The sequence below is a fragment of the Eptesicus fuscus genome, chromosome 4 (assembly GCF_027574615.1).
Source record: "Eptesicus fuscus isolate TK198812 chromosome 4, DD_ASM_mEF_20220401, whole genome shotgun sequence".
In the NCBI taxonomy this organism is placed as follows: Eukaryota; Metazoa; Chordata; class Mammalia; order Chiroptera; family Vespertilionidae; genus Eptesicus; species Eptesicus fuscus.
In genome coordinates, this window is record NC_072476.1 from 68,826,466 (window position 1) to 68,845,330 (window position 18,865).

General features: G+C 40.5%; 1 protein-coding gene across 10 annotated transcripts in view; it reads left to right on the forward strand.

Moving 5' to 3' along the window:
• Nucleotides 1–18,865, forward strand: part of SSBP2 (single stranded DNA binding protein 2) — a 221,967-nt gene that overhangs the window by 39,418 nt on the left and 163,684 nt on the right. For 5 of the 10 annotated variants that reach the window (XM_054715106.1, XM_054715107.1, XM_054715109.1 and 2 more), the window contains exon 2: nt 18,048–18,122. The exons of the other annotated variants lie outside the window; for them this stretch is intronic. In XM_054715106.1, coding sequence (XP_054571081.1) covers nt 18,048–18,122 — 75 coding nt within the window. The remainder of the gene's footprint in view (nt 1–18,047; nt 18,123–18,865) is intronic. 10 annotated transcript variants of the gene reach the window in all.

An 18,865-nucleotide genomic window follows, 5' to 3' on the forward strand; every position in this document is an offset into this window, starting at 1 on the left:
ACATGAGAATATGGGTGAGTCACAGTGTTTATCCATTCTATAATGTTGTAATTTTTATGCATACGTAAAGAAGACCTACTGTGTGCTTCCACCATGTAGCACACTGAGCCAGGTCCTTCATTAACATTGGTATACTTTACACTTGTAACAACCATATGAAATACATTTTATTAACATTATATGATGAGGAAACAGAGGTTTAGAGAAATAAAATACCTGCTCAGTGTGTTGTAACTAGTGCCTAGAATTGTTTTTCTGTTACAATGATCTTAGGCTATCCACTTGCTAGCTGTTGTCTGAATGTTTCCAGAATAGTTAAGATGATAACTACTTCAAGAATAATACACAGATTTGGTCTCAATACCACAACTATTATTAAGCCTCTTCTAACTTTTAATGTTTAAAAATGTTTGCCAGGAGGAGATTCCAAGGCTTCACAATCAGAAAAAATATATGCACCCCTATGTTCATAGCAGCGCAGTTTACAATAGCTAAGATTTAGAAAGAGCCCAAGTGCCCGTCAGTAGATGAATGGATAAAAAAGCTGTGGTACATTTACATCATGGGATACTATGCAGTTGTAAAAAGAAGAATCTCTTACCTTTTAGGACAGCATGGAGGGACCTGGAGACTATTATGCTAAGTGAAATAAGCCAGTCAGAGAAAGATAAATATCACATGATCTCACTTGTTTATGGAATCTAATGAACAAAGTAAATTGACCAACAAAATAAGACCCAAAACATGGAGGTATAGAACAGACTAACATCAATGTGGGATGGGGGGATGAGGAGAGAAAAAACAAAGAACTTGTATATGTATATGCATAGCCCATGGATATGGGCAATAGGGGGGGTGAAGACCTGGGCGTCGGGGATAGGGTCTGGGTGGAGAGGAGTCAAGGGGGGGGGGGATGGGATATATCTATAATACTGTCATGAATTTATATATATATATATATATACTAGCATTCCCGTTGTAGGAAAAATCCTGCAATAGGGTTTCCTGCTGCACTCTACCCTGCCCTGCCTGCTCTCCTCCCTTGTTCCCCCGCCCCGCCTTCTCCGCCAGCCCCCCTGCTTTTCTCCCTTCTCTGTCAGCCCACCCGCTCTTCTTCCTTCGCCCCCGGCCCCGCCTCCTCTCCTCCCTTCTCCCCTGCCCCACCTTCTCTGCCAGCCTGCCTGCTTTTCTCCCTTCTCCCCCGCCCCACCTCCGCTCCTCCCTTCTCCTCCCCCCGGCTTGCTTGCTTCTCTGCAGCTTTGCTCCCTTCTGCAGCTCTTGGCTTCTTTCTACGCTGTCTTGATATGCAAATTAGACGCCATCTTTGTTGGGGTAATTTGCATACTCGTCCTGATTGGTTGGTGGGCGTGGCTTTGGCTGGTGGGTGTGGCTTGGGTGTAGCAAAGGTGCGGTCAGTTTGCATATTTGTCTATTATTAGGTAGGATACTAGAGGCCCAGTGCATGAAATTTGTGCACTCAGGGGGTGGGGGGTGCATCCTTGAGCCCAACCTGCGCCCTCTTGCAGTCCAGGAGCCCTCGGGGGATGTCCGACTGCCGCAGAGGTGGCAGGAGAGGCTCCCACCACCAGCTGTGAGCCCGGCTTCTGGCTAAGTGGCGCTCCCCCTGTGGGAGCACACTGACCACCAGGGGGCAGCTCCTGCATTGAGCGTCTGCCCACTGGTGGTTAGTGCACATCATAGCAACTGGTTGTTCCGCCATTTGGTCAATTTGCATATTAGCCTTTTATTATATAGGATGTATGTGTGTGTGTGTGTGTGTGTGTGTGTGTGTATACATATATTATATATATATAAAATATGTCCATTTAATTCAAGTTGTCAAATTTGTCGGCAGGGAAATTATTCATAATCTATTATTGTCTGTTTAATTTTCTAGAAAATGTTCAGTGACATCCTATTTTGTTGTTGATATAAAAATATTTGTCTTTTTTTCTTGATTAGTCTAGCTAGAGGTTTATCATTTATATAAATCTTTTTAAACTAGAATCTTATGGTTTCATTGATTTTCCTCTCTTGTTTGTTTTTCGTTTCATTGATTTAAAGTTTTTATTACTTGCTTCCTTATACTTTGGATTTAGTTTCCTATCTTATTAAGGTGAAAGCTAAAATAACTGATTTTGGACATATGAAAATGTTGGCAATGTAAGTTTTTGATGCTATAAAATTGTTTCTCAGCATTGTTTTATTTGCATCTCACAAATTTTGATATAGTGTGTTTCATTTTGAAATATTTTGATTACTTCTGCCATTTTTCTTTGAAAAAACGGTTTGTTTTGAAATTATTATTTTTCCAGATATTTGAGATTTTTCTGATTTTTTTCTGTTTTTATTTTTAGTTTAGTTCTATTGAAATCAGAGAATCATTTGTATAATTTCTATTCTTCGAAGTGTTTTGAAACTTGTTTGATGACCCAGCATATGGTATATCTTAGTGGATTTTCTATATATACTTGAGAATTACCTATATTCTGTCATTGTTTGGTTACTTGTGCTATAATAAATGTCAATTAGATAAAGAAAAAAATAATAAAAGGGTTTGCCAGCCACTGATGGAAGCCCGTTGTCTCTGCCCTCTAGACTCGCCCTTCCTCCTCTCAGTTCTCCACTGCCTCTCCTCAGTAAGGTGTGTCATTCCTGTGAGAGAGTGTTGTCGTTGTTAAATAGGAAGAAGGTAGGTCTTCTAGTCCAGAAGTGAGAATTAAGTGGCAGGATTAGAATCACTCTCTTGGCCTGGATGTGGGGAGAGTGAAATCATGCGGAAGAGAGTAAGGAGATTGACCTTTAGCTGGAAAGCAGGGAGCTCACAGTGTGCCTCTACAGTTCCCTTTCAGCTTTGGAGGGCTGTAGTACAGTTATCTTAGCCATATTTCTGACAAGCCCTTCATGCCAGGGGTACCTGCTAACTCTAGTAAGATCCTCATGATTAATTAGAATGTAAGCCAGGATATTCTATAGTATTTTTGTTGTTCATTTCCTTTCATTTTCTATTAACATTTGAAAGCTCCAGTAAATAATATCGGACTTGGCATACATTATCTGTGTAGTAAATGTTTGTTGAATGAATACTTGAATGAATATGTCAGCAGTCCTGAGAACTGAGGGAAGGAATGGGTTTTTTTTTTCTTCTGTTTTCAGACCATAACTTTTAACGAGGATTAGGATGTCCAGATGGACCAGTGTAGAGGCAGAGCACAGGGACTAGATAAAAACCCTAAAAAGGAAGTGATATCCATGGGCATAGATTCAGATTTTGTTGGACCAATTGTCCATTTTTCATCAGTGAACCTAGGCAATATTTGATTTCATTTTTACTAAGGTATTTGATTTCTTACACTGATTCAGGAAACCAAAACATCTTATCTATATCACAGTCTGTTAGAAAATGCCATTGTTTGTTGTCTGAGTTGGAAGAGTTCTCCAGAAGTTGAGAGGCATTTGGGAATATTTTTAGATCCTGTGATTCTCAAGAGAATCTAAAAGGTTAAGTAGCATGGGGGCTGGATCTCCATGTTCCGCTGCTGTGACTCACCAGCGTGTAGCAGTCTTAATATATACATATTTTCTTTAATCCTCACCTGAGGATATGTTTCTAGTGATTTTTAGAGAGAGAGGAAGTGGGGGGAAGAGAGAGAGAGAGAGAGAGAGAGAGAGAGAGAGAGGGAGAGAGAGAGAGAGAGAGAGGGAGAGAGAGAGAGAGAGAGAGAGAGAGAGAGAGAGAGAGAGAGAGAGAAACACTGATGAGCCCCAATTGGGAATCTAACCATATCACCTTTCAGTGTATGGGAAGGCACTCCAACCAGCTGAACCACGCTGGCCAGGGCTCTCACTGAATTTCAAACTTCCAGAAAATGGGAACTATTACTTCTGCTGCTTTGCAACTTCCAGATCCTGATAGTGTTAACTTAGTTATCCATTGAGAGATTATCTGCTTTGTGTTTTAGCCTTTGCAAATACAGCTTCAAGTTTTCATAGATGTAAATAAACAAGGGGGGGGGTGATAAAGATGTTTTAAGTCATTTTACTGTTTGATGCTTACTTTTACACTCCTGTGTAGTTTGGCTCTTTGATCAAACTATTCATCATCAACCTTTAACTTAGATTTCAAATGGATCAGTTATCTCACATATTATTTTTCTTAAAAAAATAAAAGCAATTTACAATAAAAGTGTTTTTCTTGTGGATTTAATTGCCTTTAAATTGACTTTTAGCCCCTGCCTCTCCCAGCTATCCTCCACGTAGGGGTAAAGATTAACACAGTATACTGTTCCTTCAGTATTTAAAGGACCATGCCTGCATCACTGATATTCAGCTAACTCCTTAGGACTTGGAAAATCCTTTGCCATCAAAGACACCTTTAGTTGGGATACCCTGCCCATGCATACAAACTAGAGAAGAATGGGAATATTTTAGAAGGCTTTTCAGTAAGGATTGTCAAACTAATTTTTTGGTTTTCTCTTATAAAATAAACTAGAGGCCCAGCGCATGAAATAGTGCGCAGGTAGGGTCCCTAGGCCTAGCCTACGATCAGGGCCATCTACTGCCCATTCACCAGACCCCAGTCCCACCTCTCTGCTGCCCACCCTAATTCCCCGGGGTTCCCCATTTGCCATCCAGCAATGGGAGCTTGTGGGCCAGGGGGAGGGACCAAGAGGTCTGCCTTCCACCTGCTTGCCAGTCCCCAGTCCTGCCCCACCACCACCCACCCTGGTTTCCCATGGTTCCCCATTTGCCATCCAGTGATCAGAGCCTGAGGGATGGGGGGAGGGACCGAGAGGTGCTCAATGCACCTCATAGCGACTGGTCAAGTGGTTGTTCTGGTCGTTATGCTGTTATAGTCGCTGGGCTTTTATTATATAGGGTATCCAGTTTGTTAGTGTAACCTATAACTCTTTTCCTCTGCATAAGAAGATGATAATACAAATTTAAAGAAACAAATAACCCCAATATTTGTTTAAGCCTGTGGTAAAGAAATCTGAAAGATGAAGTTTTCTATTTCTAACATGAAGCAATGATCAAAAGAGTTAAGGAAAATTGAACAACTTTCCAATGAATGCATTGAAATATTGCTATATATGTTGTCTAAAGCATTGTCAATTCCAGAAAACTAAACATTTTCTGTGAAAATATTGGTACAAATGTAGGTATCTGCTGTATTGTACTTTGTGTACACTGCCATAGCTTACGTGAATCTGTGTGTGATCACTCCCTGTGCCCTTTGCTGTACAGGGAGCTCCTTGAAGTCAGGGCCCATGTGTTTGAGCTCTGCATCTGTAAGATTTAACACAGCTTCTGGAATATAGTAGATTCTAAACAAACGTTAGATGAATTATTATATGATCTATGAATGGTTTTGAGTGTTTTTCTTTCTTTGTATTTTAGGGGGGAATTTCAGTTTTAAAACTTAACAAATACGGGGTTCCGTTTTTGATTAAACATCTGAAATCATTAGCCTCTCATTTCTGAGGAAAATATGTGGTGATCACCTATACCTTTTTTGTACTTCTTGCTGTTTTTTAAACCTAAAATCTTCTGTTACTTTGTATATTTCCAAGGACTTTCCCAAACATTATTAAGTCCTATTCTTACAACAACCTGAAAGAGGTATAGGCAGAGATTTAAGCCAAAAGTTATTAATTTAAAACTTAGGATCTAGGACTTTGGAATTTTGCATTTTATTTTATAAACACTTTTAAAAATTTCTTAGTTATTGTATTACTTTGCTAGGAATTCTGTAACAAAGTATCACAAAATAGGTGCCTTAACAGAAGTTTATCTTCACATAGGGACGGCTAGAAGTCTGAAATCATAGGGACGGCAGGATTGGTTCCTTCTGAGGGCCTGAAAGAAGGATGTGTCCAGGCCTCTCTTTGTCTTCTCCCAGTGTCTCTTCACATCATCTTCCCTCTATACCTGTCTTTCTGTCCACATTTCTTATAAGGACACCAGTCGTATTGGATTAGGGGCCCGCCCTACTCCACTATGACCTCATCTTAATGAATTACATCTGCAATAACCTTGTTTGCAAATAAGGTCACATTTCTGAGGTATTAGAGACTAGGACTCTAACATCTTTTTTGGGAGGGAGCGAGGGACTATTTAACCCATAACACCTTTTAGTAAGTATGACTGGAACCCTGGCGGGTTAGGTAGCTCGTTGGCTAGAGCATCATCCTGATATACCAGGGCTGCAGGTTTGATCCTGGTCAGGGCACATACAGGAATCAACCATTGAATGCATAAATAAGTGGAACAATAAATTGATGTTTCTCTCTCTCTAAAAATCAATGAAAAAATTAAATCCTGGTCTTGGGGGCGAGGGGCTAAGTTGTACCAAGGCTGTAGCTGGGCTACCTGATCTTGCTGGAAGTGTTTCTAAAGAAAGTGCTACTTTTTTTTTTTTTAAAATATATTCTTACTAGAGGCCCAGTGCATGATTGAATCATGCACGTGTAGGGTCCCCTACACGCTTTCGCTTTCGATCACGGGGGAGCTGGGTGCCTGTCCGCTGGTGCACCAGGCCTTTCAGAAGCCTCCAGCGCGGCGAAGGCTTTTGAAAGGCCTGGTGCCTGAGCAGACAGGCACCCAGCTCCCACGCTTTTGCTTTTGATCGCTGGTGCACCAGGCCTTTCAGAAGCCTCCGCCCCACCGGAGGCTTCTGAAAGGCCTGGTGCCTGAGCGGACAGGCACCCAGCTCCCCCGCTTTTGATGGTCTGCGGTGGGACATGAGCTCGCTGACCCAGAGGCCCCTTCTGTGCCGCAGCACAGCCATGGCGCAGACGCTGAGCTCGAGCCGCCGCTGGCGAAGCGAGCTCAGCGTCCCGCCAGCCCAATCGGCCACCCTGGCCACCCCGAGTCCCCCCCCCCCGCGCCTCCTGGCCAATCGCGGGCATAGCAAAGGTACGGTCAATTTGCATATTTGTCTATTATTAGGTAGGATTGGTTTCAGAGAGGAATGGAGAGGGAAAGAGAGATAGAAACATTAGTGATGAAAATCATTGATTGGCTTCCTACTGCATGCCTCACACTGAGGATTGAGTCCAAAATCCAGACAGGTGCCCTTGACAGGGAATCAAACCGTGACCTTCTGGTTCATAGGCCGACACACAACCACTGAGCCATAGTGGCTGGGCATTTTTTGCTTTTTAAAGAAAGCTTTTACGTATTATCATGTGCCAGTTGTGAATAGCTGCCGCTTGTGTGCAGAGGACCTGGGTCTGGGACCGAGGAGCTCCCAAAGCAGCACTGGAAATGACTGATCCAGAGGAAGGCAGCTGCTCACCACCCTGAGAAAACCACCCATTCTGTTCCTGTCACAAGTGACCCTCTGCTCACTGACTCCCCCACCGCAGACCCGGTCAGTGCAGGGCCTGGGCTGGAGCGGGCGGCCAGGATGCTCTGGAACCTTCTTTCTAATAAAAGCCTGATGGGAAACAAATAATAATAAAAATAAAAAACAAGAAATAATTAAAAAGATAAAGTCTGACTGGAGATGTGGAAAAGAAGACTTTTATTTCCATCAACTTAACGGAAACTCCTCATTGGATCCTCACTGCTCTGTTACCTCAGATGAAATTAATTTAATGATAGTGGAAGGCATTTTTGACAGAACTATACGTGTGCTAGTTTTTAGAGCAACAGAGTTGTCTAATGATTAGTTTGTGGAAATGCCCATATTTCTTATTACCCTGGAATTTTCTTACGTTTCAATGCCCAGTTAACTGAGAACTAAGCACTTCTCTTGGGGCTCATCTCTTGAAGTAAATCTGCATGTCACCTCATGCTCCAGCTGTTCTGTGCGTCTAAGTGGCCCCACTCCCCTTGAGGACTTAGGCAGATGATAGGCGAGTCTCTGAAGGAAAGTCTAGGTTAATCAGACTATCAAGTAGCTGGTTTTGAAAAATATTATTCCATAAACCAATGGGGAGAAGACATCTTGGACAGGTAGATTCAGAAGGAGACAAGGAACTCTTTGCTGTTATTTAGATAAAATCCTAAATTACTAGAACTTGAGTAACAGACCTATTTAGTTTAATTGAATCCCCGCTCCCCCATCCAAACCTCCAACCCCTGTATCATGGTTTAAAAGGAAGAAGTTTACACAAAATAAAGGCTGTTCTAGGTCAGTAGACATTTGACCCAATCACATACATATTATATGTATTATAACATGTATAGTCACCATCATCATCATTCTCAGGATGGTCCAAATGATTAATATTGAAGAAAATGGTAATTCTGAGGCAATGCAAAGCTCTTGTTATACACAAATGTTAGCTTTTCATTTTTATTAAAACCGGAAAGTGAACAAGTGTATTTTAGCATAATATCTTTCTTTTAACATGGGCTAAAGCAAAGAACACTAGATTAGATTTACACCCTTGGGTTTTGCTGTGATTCAGTTCCCAACTAATCGAATAACCTTGGGCAAGTTATTTCACCTTTCCAGGCTTCCTTTTTATCTGTAAAATGAGAGATGTGCAGATCCAGCTGTGAAACTTTATTACTCTATGACATAATTTATTTGCTTACTCCGTTGAAGGTGTAGTGCAGGATTCAAAGAAGGAAAAGAAATGTTTCTTGTCTTCAAAGGTTACAGTATATACAGAGATGAAAAGCTGTAAATATGTGAAAAGTTAAGTAGTAGTATAAAGTAATAATACAATATGTAACATAATACATGCTGTGATACAGGCTGTAACGTAAATACTGTGCATTCTGAGGTGGGTGACAAAGATATCTATCTGTTTGGTAGAATCATCTATATATATAAAAGTCTAACATGCTAAGTGTCCGACTATCCTACCATCCACTATGACATGCACTGACCACCAGGGGGTAGATGCTCAACACAGGAGCTGCCGTGATGCACAAAGAGAAATGGCACCGTGGACCTGGCACCCACAAAGCAACGACCATTTCTTAGGCTGGGCAGGGGCTCCCCCCAAGTGGGACACAGGCCCCGCCACCACCCCTGAGCGACAGCCCACCAAATCGCAGCTGACGCTGCAGAGACCCCCATGGCGCAAAATGCGGCCCACAGCCTAGCCCAGCCCAGAAACAGTCGCTGTGGGCGCCAGGTAATGAAGTCACATAGCAACTCCCGGATTCCTCTTCCTAGCGATGACTAGCCTCCTTGGAGTTTCTTCAGCCCATGAACACGACTTGCTTTATAGCCAGGTGGAAACATTTCACACTAACCAAATATCTGTGAAGCGTTTTCCCATGCCTCATCTCATTTGATCCTCACAGAAGTCCTGGAGTAGGTTGATAGGAGACACGGTAGAATCCTATTTTCTTTTCATTAGCCGGAAAACGGAGATTTAGAAAGTTTAGAAACTTGACCCGACTGAAAAGAAGTAAGAAATGATGGACCTTGAAAATGACTTCAGGTTTTCTCACTGCACAGAATATAGTCAAACACTGCTGCAGTTAAATATTTTACCCTTTGTTCTCCCTGCGTGATCTATAATAATAATAATCTGCTTCGTGTTGATATTTACTGCTGTGTTGCTGACAATTACCTGAAAGAGAAGTTGGGGTGCTTCACTGGGCTGGAAAAAGTTTAGCTAAATTAGAAAGCAGGTCTAATTAAGCAAGTTTATTCTATATCTATAAAAGGCTAAGTTGATTCGTGTATGCGAGAAAGCTCTTGCTGGCGCCAATCACACCCATGTGTTTCAATCTGTCATTGTCGATCGTGAATTTGGTTGACACTTCTATTATAAAGAAAGGGCGAATAGCAATATTAAAATATTTCTTCTAATTAATTTCCTTTCAATTCGTGCACCAGGCCACTAGTCTGAAAATAACTGCACAGAATGGGGCTTGAACTAATTCCAGGAAGCTGTGTTGATCAGGCATAGTTGAAGGGAAAAGAACAGGGGAGTATCCCAAGCAAAAGTGTAGAGACTGGAGCCATAAGTAATTGTTCAAAACAAGTAAGTCCAGACTCATTATAGGTGTGTTTGGTTTCCAAAACATCCAAATTAGAATGTTTGACCACTTTTAAATTTTATGTGGTATGAGTATTTATGGTCAAATAATTTTGAGATTTTTCCTATAGTTTTACAGAAGAAAAGCTAGGAATAAGATGAGGGAGCTAAAAGAAGGACTTGACTTAACAAAAATTCTGACATAAGAAGCAAACGTTTTAAGTAATTGGTTTTACACAATTGCTGATTAATAGTTAAATCTAATTAGGATAAATTTAATTGTCTTAGTGTGTTTATGTTTTTTACATTCTAAAGTATATGGTTATTTTATTACTGGTTATTTAAACTTTTTAGACTTATGAAGATCAGCTGATTATTTTTTATTTTAATTGCTTCTGCAAAATCGTGTAGAACAAATATAATTTAAAATATATCTATGGCATTTTGTGAAGAAAATATTTCCGTGGTGTACCACTTACAATTTCCTAAGGAGAGTCAGTTCTATTATGCTTTCTGTTAATAGATTCTTTAATAATTCTAACATATTAAGTGGCTTTTTAAAAATCTAATATTTTATAGGGAGATTAATAAGAGAATGATAAAATGTGTGTTAAATATTTCCAGGTTTCTTTATCTCTCACATATATAGGCACTGTATACATGTATATGACCTTTGTTGAATGGCTAGTAGGATGGGTGTGTAAATGAATGAGTGAATAAATTCATATATTCAGATTTGTTTTATATACATATTTATATTTGTGTCCTAATTTATACAAATATACCTATTTTATAAAATAAAATTATAAAATAGCATATTGTTTTGAGTAGTTTGGATAAGAGTTTTCCAAGGAGTGTGCTGTGAAAAATGTTTCATTAAAAAAGTCTTTGTAGTCACATATATTTGAAAATGTGACATATTATGTTTATGTCAACAAATTCTTAATATAAATTAGTACATTAAGGGTTCTAAATGGTCCAGCAGTAAATAAACTAGTTCAAATTTGGCTCAGAATTTCCAAAATGGAAAAGATGGCAAACATCTAAAACATTTTAAGTCCTAAATTGTGTGTGTGTTTGTGTGTATGAAGCATTTGTGGGTGCATGTGTGTGTCTGTATATATATATGCAACATTTGGAAAACTGTGGGTTTGTATGTAATATATGTGTTAGAACCAAACAGATGGTGGTGTGGCAGGGAAGTAGGAGGAGCTGGTGATGATCCTATATAATAAAAGACTAATATGCAAATAGACTGAACGGTGGAACAACCAAACAACCAGTCACTATGACGTGTGCTGACCATCAGGGGGCATGCACGGAACATGGCGGGCATCGGCCACGGCGGGATGGTGGAGCAGGTGAGCAGGGGCACCAGACCAAGGCAGGGCACTGATTGCTGTCATCCAGGTGAGCCTCTGGTGGTTACTGAAAATTCTTTGCTCCCACATGCCGCAGTCCCACCCGGCGCTCGCATCTGCTGCCAGTGCTGGCACCACTTGCACCCGCTGCTGGCACCGGAGCTGCCGCTTGCACCCGTTGCCAATGCCCGGCACCGACCCCGATCTCTCAGCACCATCAGCAGGTGTGAGCAGCGGCTGCCGGCCCCGATTGCCCCTCAGGGCTTCTCCACCCCACCCTGCTCCTGAGGGGTGATTGGGCCAGCAGCTGCCGCTCACACCCACTGCTGGTGCTGGTCCCAGTCGCTCCGCACTGTCAGCAGGTGCGAGCGGGGATGGTGCCATCAGCGCATGGGGATGGAGGCAGTGGGAGTGGGGCTGCCGGCAGACAGGGGAGGGGACCGGGGTGCGGCAGGAGGGGCCAGGCAGGGGCATGGAGGATGGGCCGAGACCTGTCCTTGTGCCCACTGCAGCCTCATGGCCCACAGTTCCTTTCAAGGTGCACGAATTGGTGCACTGGGCCCCTAGTATTTCATGAGACTTGTAGGTAACTGGGAAAGCATACGTCAGATTATAATTTTTATAGGAGTTGGTGAACTAGAGATGGTGAAAGCCTGCCATACCTTTTACTATCATGTTACCATGCATTGTATACCACAGTGGAAGGCATGAGAAAGGAGAACAGCAGGGCACCAGATGAGTAAGAAGGAGAATCCCCAGCCCTCCACCTCACTGCTTAGGAAGGACAAATCACAGTGCTGCTTTGTGACCATACCTCTTGGCTCAGATTGCCTGGCTTTTTCCTTGGCTTGGGTTTACTCACGGCCTCAGCTCAGTTTCTATTCACATATTGAACAGCAGGACAGCTCCATAGCCAGGTACTGTTGGCATTTATTCATTTTAGGTAGCAAATACTTTCAGCTCTACATCAGTATATTTATTGCACAGAAAAATATAATAAATAAGGAAACAAAATGTAGAATTTGTCTACATTTTGGAAACAAGGTAAACAAGGAAAATCTTGGCTCCCAATTCTTGATCTGTGGATAAACAACAACAGCAGCAAAACTAATTTAAGCCGAAAGATACTCTGAAGTGAGCTGATTTTTATTAGGCTGCTTTTTCTCTTTCAATAGAAGACATTAATAAACATTAATAAATCTAGTGCTTTCTGTTACTAGGAAAATAAAGACAAAGACTTAGACTTAGTACTTACCAAGTGAAAGAGGAGTTAAATTTAAACAATTGAATTTAAAAAAATGATTTTGACTTCTTTTCCTGGAAATACGTTTTGTGTTTTCCTCTGGGCCTCCTCAGATAGCCTGATGTGCTTCTGCTGGCCCAGGGACTCACTTTATCAATGTCAAATGTTTGTGTTCATCTGATGGGCATTGCAATTCTGGTTAGGATGCCTGCCTGAGCTTTGGGGATCCTCCTGGGTTGCTGGCACTACATATGTATTCTGTCATTATTGGTACATATGTTTTGGCTTAATATTTTTGAAATAACTTGTGTGTCCTCAAAGCTCCCTTTTAAATCTAATTTTTAAATGTCTATTCAATTATTTAAATAATTTTAAAAAGCTCTGTAAACAATGAAGGTTTTTATAATTTAATGGGCAAACTGATTTACTATTTAATCCTTAATTAAATATTGGACCACTTTAATAAAGTAGCCACCACACAAAGAATACTGAATAAGATATTTGGGGATATAAAAAGGGGGGGGGGGTGACAAAAATCCCTAATTAAAATGACCAGCTTGTCTGTTGTGGTAAACAGCAAGACTATGTAAATAAGTGCTCTGATTCCCAGGTATCAGAGCTTGGGTATAAGGTTTATCCATAGTGAGAGAAATCGAAGTTCTCTGACTGACAAATGCCATATTACTCAGCCATTAAAAAATGAATTCTTGTCATCTGCAATAACATGGGTGGGCCTGGAAGGTGTGCTGAGTGAAATAAGTCAGACAGAGAAAGAAAAATGCCATATGATTTAACTTATATGTGGAAATACTAAAAAAAAAAAAAAAGCAATGAGCAGATCAGAAACAAACTCATAGACACAGAGAACATTTTGCCAGTTGCCAGTTGGGAGGGGGGTTGAGGAGAGGGGTGAAAAAAGTGAAGGGATTAAGAAGTACAAATTGGTAATTACAGAATAGTCATGGGGAAGTAAATTAGAGCATAGGGAATAAATATGGTCAATAATATTGTGATAACTATATATAGTGTCAGATGGGTACTGGCTTTATCGGGGTGATCACTTTGTAAGTTATATAAATGTCTAATCACTGGGTCGTACACCTGAAACTAATACAATATTGTACATCAACTATAATTGAAAAATAAACAATTTTTTAAAAGCTCAAAAGTTAGAGAATCTAGTTAGCTTTGCAAGTAATTCCAATAACCAGAAGAATGTTCCTTCATTTTCCCCCTGACTTCCATACTCTCTATATGGAGTGTTTCCCTTTCCTCTCTGAACCCTTTGGCAGTGAGAGGTTTCTTCACCTGCTGTGGTAGAGGCAATGGCCAGAGGAGAAGGAGTGTCCTCCACGGCTATGACAGGAGGGAGTTATGGGCTTCTGGAAGTTAGGGAAATGGTTGAAGTATTACCTGGACACACATGTATGAAAGATCATTCTGGAGGTGGACATCTTTGGCACCTAAAAAGGAAGGATGGAAGTTCAGGGGAGATGGGATAGTATTGGGATATGGTCAAGCTGGCATTAAAGAAGTGGGGTAGAGTAGGTTGGAGGTGGCAGAACAAGGAAGTTTAGGGAAATGTTTTACATAGCTGCCCAAAAAGGGAACTGGGATCTTGGCAGTCTGCCTAGTCAAGGGCTTGAATTTCTCAGATGCAGCAGATTTGCAGGATCAACATTTGCAAGTCAGGTTCTGCCTGTATAGGGTTTCCTTTTATTGACACTTCCTTTTGATTGTAATATCATTAGGAAATATTTAAGTGTCCATAGTATACATGGATCAGTTTTTAAAATGTTACTTTTGGCTCTGGCTAAGTTGGTTGGACACCAAAAGGTTATGGGTTCAATTCCAGGCACATAGCTAGGTTGCTGGTTTGATTTTACAGGTATAACAAGAGTTGGTTTTTCAGTTTGTTCAGCTTTTTACTAGTTAGGATGGAATGAAGACATTTAAATCCTTACTTGCCAGATTGGAAACCGGAAATGTGATGGTCAACTTTTTATGCCTTGAGAACACTTTAATTTTAGAAACAAATCCCCTGCTACAGTTAGAGAAAGTGGAGATTATTGAAATATTGGGGAAAAGGAGAATAGACTTGAAAGGAGGGGAATTACTAGTATATACTGAGTCTAAAGTACACTTGAGAGAAAGATGGATGATTATACTTTTTACCCTACATATTAATTGCTGAGTGAGCTTAAATACATTTAAACATTTTCCCTGGTCTTAATTTTCCTCATTGACTTGTTGCGAGGTTTACTCAAGTAGATTTTCCTCCTTTTTTTTTTCTTTCCCTTCCCCTTTCTCCTTTCTTCCGTCCTTCTTTCTATTAACATCCACCAGGTCAGAGATGCAAAGATAATTAATATTTTTTCCAAGTCTCAAATTCTAAAAGAAAAACTAGATAAAATACTCTGTCGTAATCATTTATTTGCATAATTCCTTTAACAGTGGTACAAATGGTGGTACAAAGAGAGGAGAAGGAAGATTGGGAGGAGAAGAGGGTGGTCAGAGAAGGTTTCACAATTAAGAAACATGGGTTAGACTCTTCAGGAAAGAGAAACCATTTTCCTGGTTTAACGGAAGGGGAGATTTCTATGCTGTGGAACTGTGTAAAGACTGCCAATCACAGAACTGTTTAATTTGGTTTCTACAGGGGTATACTACGTGGGTTTAGATAGATGAGTTTGTAGAAAGAGGCAGTTGTCCAATCTGGGCAGGCCACATTTGCCACTTAGGGCAGGGGTCCTCAAACTTATTAAACAGGGGGCCAGTTCACTGTCCCTCAGACCGTTGGAGGGCCGGACTATAGTTTTAAAAAAAACTATGAACAAATTCCTATGCACACTGCACATTTCTTATTTTGAAGTAAAAAAACAAAACGGCAAAAACACCCGCATGTGGCCCGCGGGCCGTAGTTTGAGGACGCCTGACTTAGGGTATCTGGTCTTTATCTAATAGGTCTGACCCACCAGTGAGCATAGAAACATCTTTAAAAGATTAATATTTTTTAATGATCTTTTGACTTCACTATGGAGAGAAGTGAGGTTAGGGTAAAGGGAGACCATTGTTAATACTATTGCAGCAATCTGGGGAAGTGATGGTGAGGACATTGCCAGAGTACGTAGAGATGAGCCATAGGCAATAAGATCTAGAATACTTAGTAACTGCAAATCAGGCAGATTAAGGAATTGAGGGTGGCGATCAGGTTTTTGGTTTGGACAGCTGAATGGATATGTGTTGTTAACTAAAAGGAGGAACGGAGAGGAATGTGGTATTTAAGTTGTCTGGAGGATATTCAGGTGATTATCCTCAGTAAACAGTTGAATATGTCAATCTGGCGCTTTTAGCAAATTCCGAGTTGGAGACTGAGGTTTGGTGGTGTAAATATGAACTGTTTTCTATTGATTGGCATAGTAGGTCTGAGGAAAACATGTAGAATGAGAAGAGGACCATGAAGTAATCTTAGGGAATGCCAACATTTTAGGGGTAGGTGGAAGAAAAAAGCTTCTCAGACAAACAAAGGAATGATTTAAGATATGGAGGAGGATGAGTAGAGAGTGATTTGATGTTTTAAGTCTGAGGGAGTTATTACCAGAATCAAATACACTAAAGAAGTGAACGGAGAGAAGTATCGCATAGCGACCACTTTTGACACTGCAGCAAGAGCAGTTTGGGAAGAGTTATGTGGAAGTCATATATGAGAAGACTGGAGAGTAAGCCTGACTTATCAGCACCTGCTAATTAGGAATTGATTAGGTTGCACATAACTGAAAACCATAAATAATAATAAGATTAAAATTTATTTTCTCTTAAACGAAAGAAGTCTGAAGGTTAAGAATCCCAGGCTGAAATGGCAGTTCTATGCAGTTGTCAGGGATCTATATTCCACATTTTTTTTCTGGTGTTTTAGTGAGCTACATGTGGCCGCTCTAACAAAGTACCGTAGACTGAGTGGTTTATAGAGAACAGAAATTTATTTCTCACAGTTTTGGAGGCTGGAAGTCTGAGATCGGAGTGCCATGGACTGGTTCTGGTGAGGACCCTGTTTCATCTTGTAGAGCCTCTCCCCTATATGCTCACATGGAGGAAAGAGAGCTAGCTAGTTTCTGGCCTTTTCTTGTCAAGGCACTCATCTCATTCATGAAGATGCCACCCTCATGACCTGCTAATCCCCCAAAGGCCCCACTTCCAATGACCATAACTTTGGAATTATAGTTTCAACATAGGAATTTTGGGGGGGTGAGGGGAACACTGCGTCTGGCATTCCTAAAGTGATCTCATTATCATGGCTCAAGCTGGAGGCTGGAACTCCAGCCATCACACCCACCTTACTGACTGATAGTAGGATAAGGGAACGTGGAAGAATCTACCCCCTTTGTAAGACTTCCAACTTCAGTCTATATCTTATTGGCCAAAGTTCAGGCAAGGAAAAATACTCAGCTTCAAGAGAAATAGGAGAATGTTATCTGTTAGCTGGGGAATATATTAATATGTCCAGCAAAAAATTTGGCTTCTTACTACTCAGTTGAGAGACCTTGGAGGCAACTAACAGTCTCTGATACAGAAGAGGTTAACGTATGTGTGTGTGTGTGTGTGTGTGTGTGTGTGTGTGTGTGTGTGTGTGTTTGGGGGAGGAGAATAGAAACTTACTAAAGCTTTTTAAATTTGGCTAGTCTGTTGTTTTGGAGCTTTCATGGTATTTCTCCTGGACATTACTAATGGACATGGATAATCAAAAGAGAACTGTTAAAAGATAGAGGAATAGCCCTAGCTGGTTTGGCTCAGTGGATAGAGCGTTGGCCTGTGGACTGAAAGGTCCCAGGTTCGATTCCAGTCAAGGGTACATGCCCGGGTTGTGGGCTCAACCCCCAGTAGGGGGTGTGCAGAAGGCAGCCGATCAATGGTTCTTTCTCATCATTAATGTTTCTATCTCTCTTTCCTTCTTCCTTCCTCTCTGAAATCAATAAAAATAAAAACATTTAAAAAAAAAAGATAGAGGAATAGATTGTGTACCTGACAGTGTTTTGATCTGCAAACCATTCTGCTTTCAAACACATTTAATTGTGCAAATATTTAGGGAAATCAATTAAGGAAGGCAAACCTACTAACATATTTTACTTAAGTTCTGTAACTTATATTTTGATATGCCAAGAAAACACTGAAATAGCATAGTAATTTCATTTAGTACTGTGAACCTATTATAACACATTTCCTATTTAGCTAGCTTTGTAGCTGTCAATATTAGTGTAATTTATCCCCTTCAACTGTTTTTGAATATAAAAGTATGGTTTCTAATTATAGAGTAGTTTAGGTTAAAAGGACTAAACTAATATAGGGCATAGCAGTTCTCTGCTCTTTGAAAAGCTAACATCTGGGGGAATTTGGAAAGAGTAAATACATTGAGAAATTGCATGTTCTTAGATAGAGTTTTATAGTATTATACAGTGCCTTTTTCCATTTACTAATTGAAGCTCTACTTGTCAGATTTTGCCCATGGAACCAACTTCCTTGGAGTCAGTTGAATAATCTTGGATTGGTAGGACCAGTTTTTCCCCAAAGGTATAGTTTCTATCTAACATTTTTGGTTTGGAAATTTTGGAACATTGGTCCACACTGGTTGCTTTTGGCCATATTTTAGTAATAATAGGATTATTCCACCTTATACTTGGGAAAGTGATATAGTCTAAACTTCTATTCAGTGAATAAAGCCCCTGCAGTATTCCCAGCTTCAACCTCACATTTCCCAATTGGACACTCACATTTCCCAATCCCAAAATGTTTCATAACACTTTTAAATAGCTGAAATGGTTACAAAAAATATCTTTGGCTTATGGAGTTACAATTTACCTTCTTATCACTATAACTTATTGGTCTTAGTTCCACTCTTTTTTGTCCCTCTAGAAGCTGACAACCTATTATCTGAAGCTTTTCTTTCTGCAGGATATGCATCACTGATACTTTCAACAATTGCTCATGACTTATCTTTTTTCCCCTCTCATCCTTCTAGGATTATCACCTCTCCTTTTAAAGTTCTATACTGTATTAATTCATCTAAAAATAAAATTAGCTCTTTCGGCAGCACAGTCAAATACACTATTAATTTACATTAAATTTGCAGTCAACCAAAACCTGTCTTTTCAAAGGGGCTGTTATCTATAATAATAAAAGCATGATATGCTAATTAACCAGATGTCCTTCCGGACAAAGCCAGGGCTGTGAGGGAAGCCCGGGTCCCAGGTGCCAGAGGGAAGCTGGTGCCGGCAGCTGGGAGAAGGAAGGCCTACTCTTGCACAAATTTCATG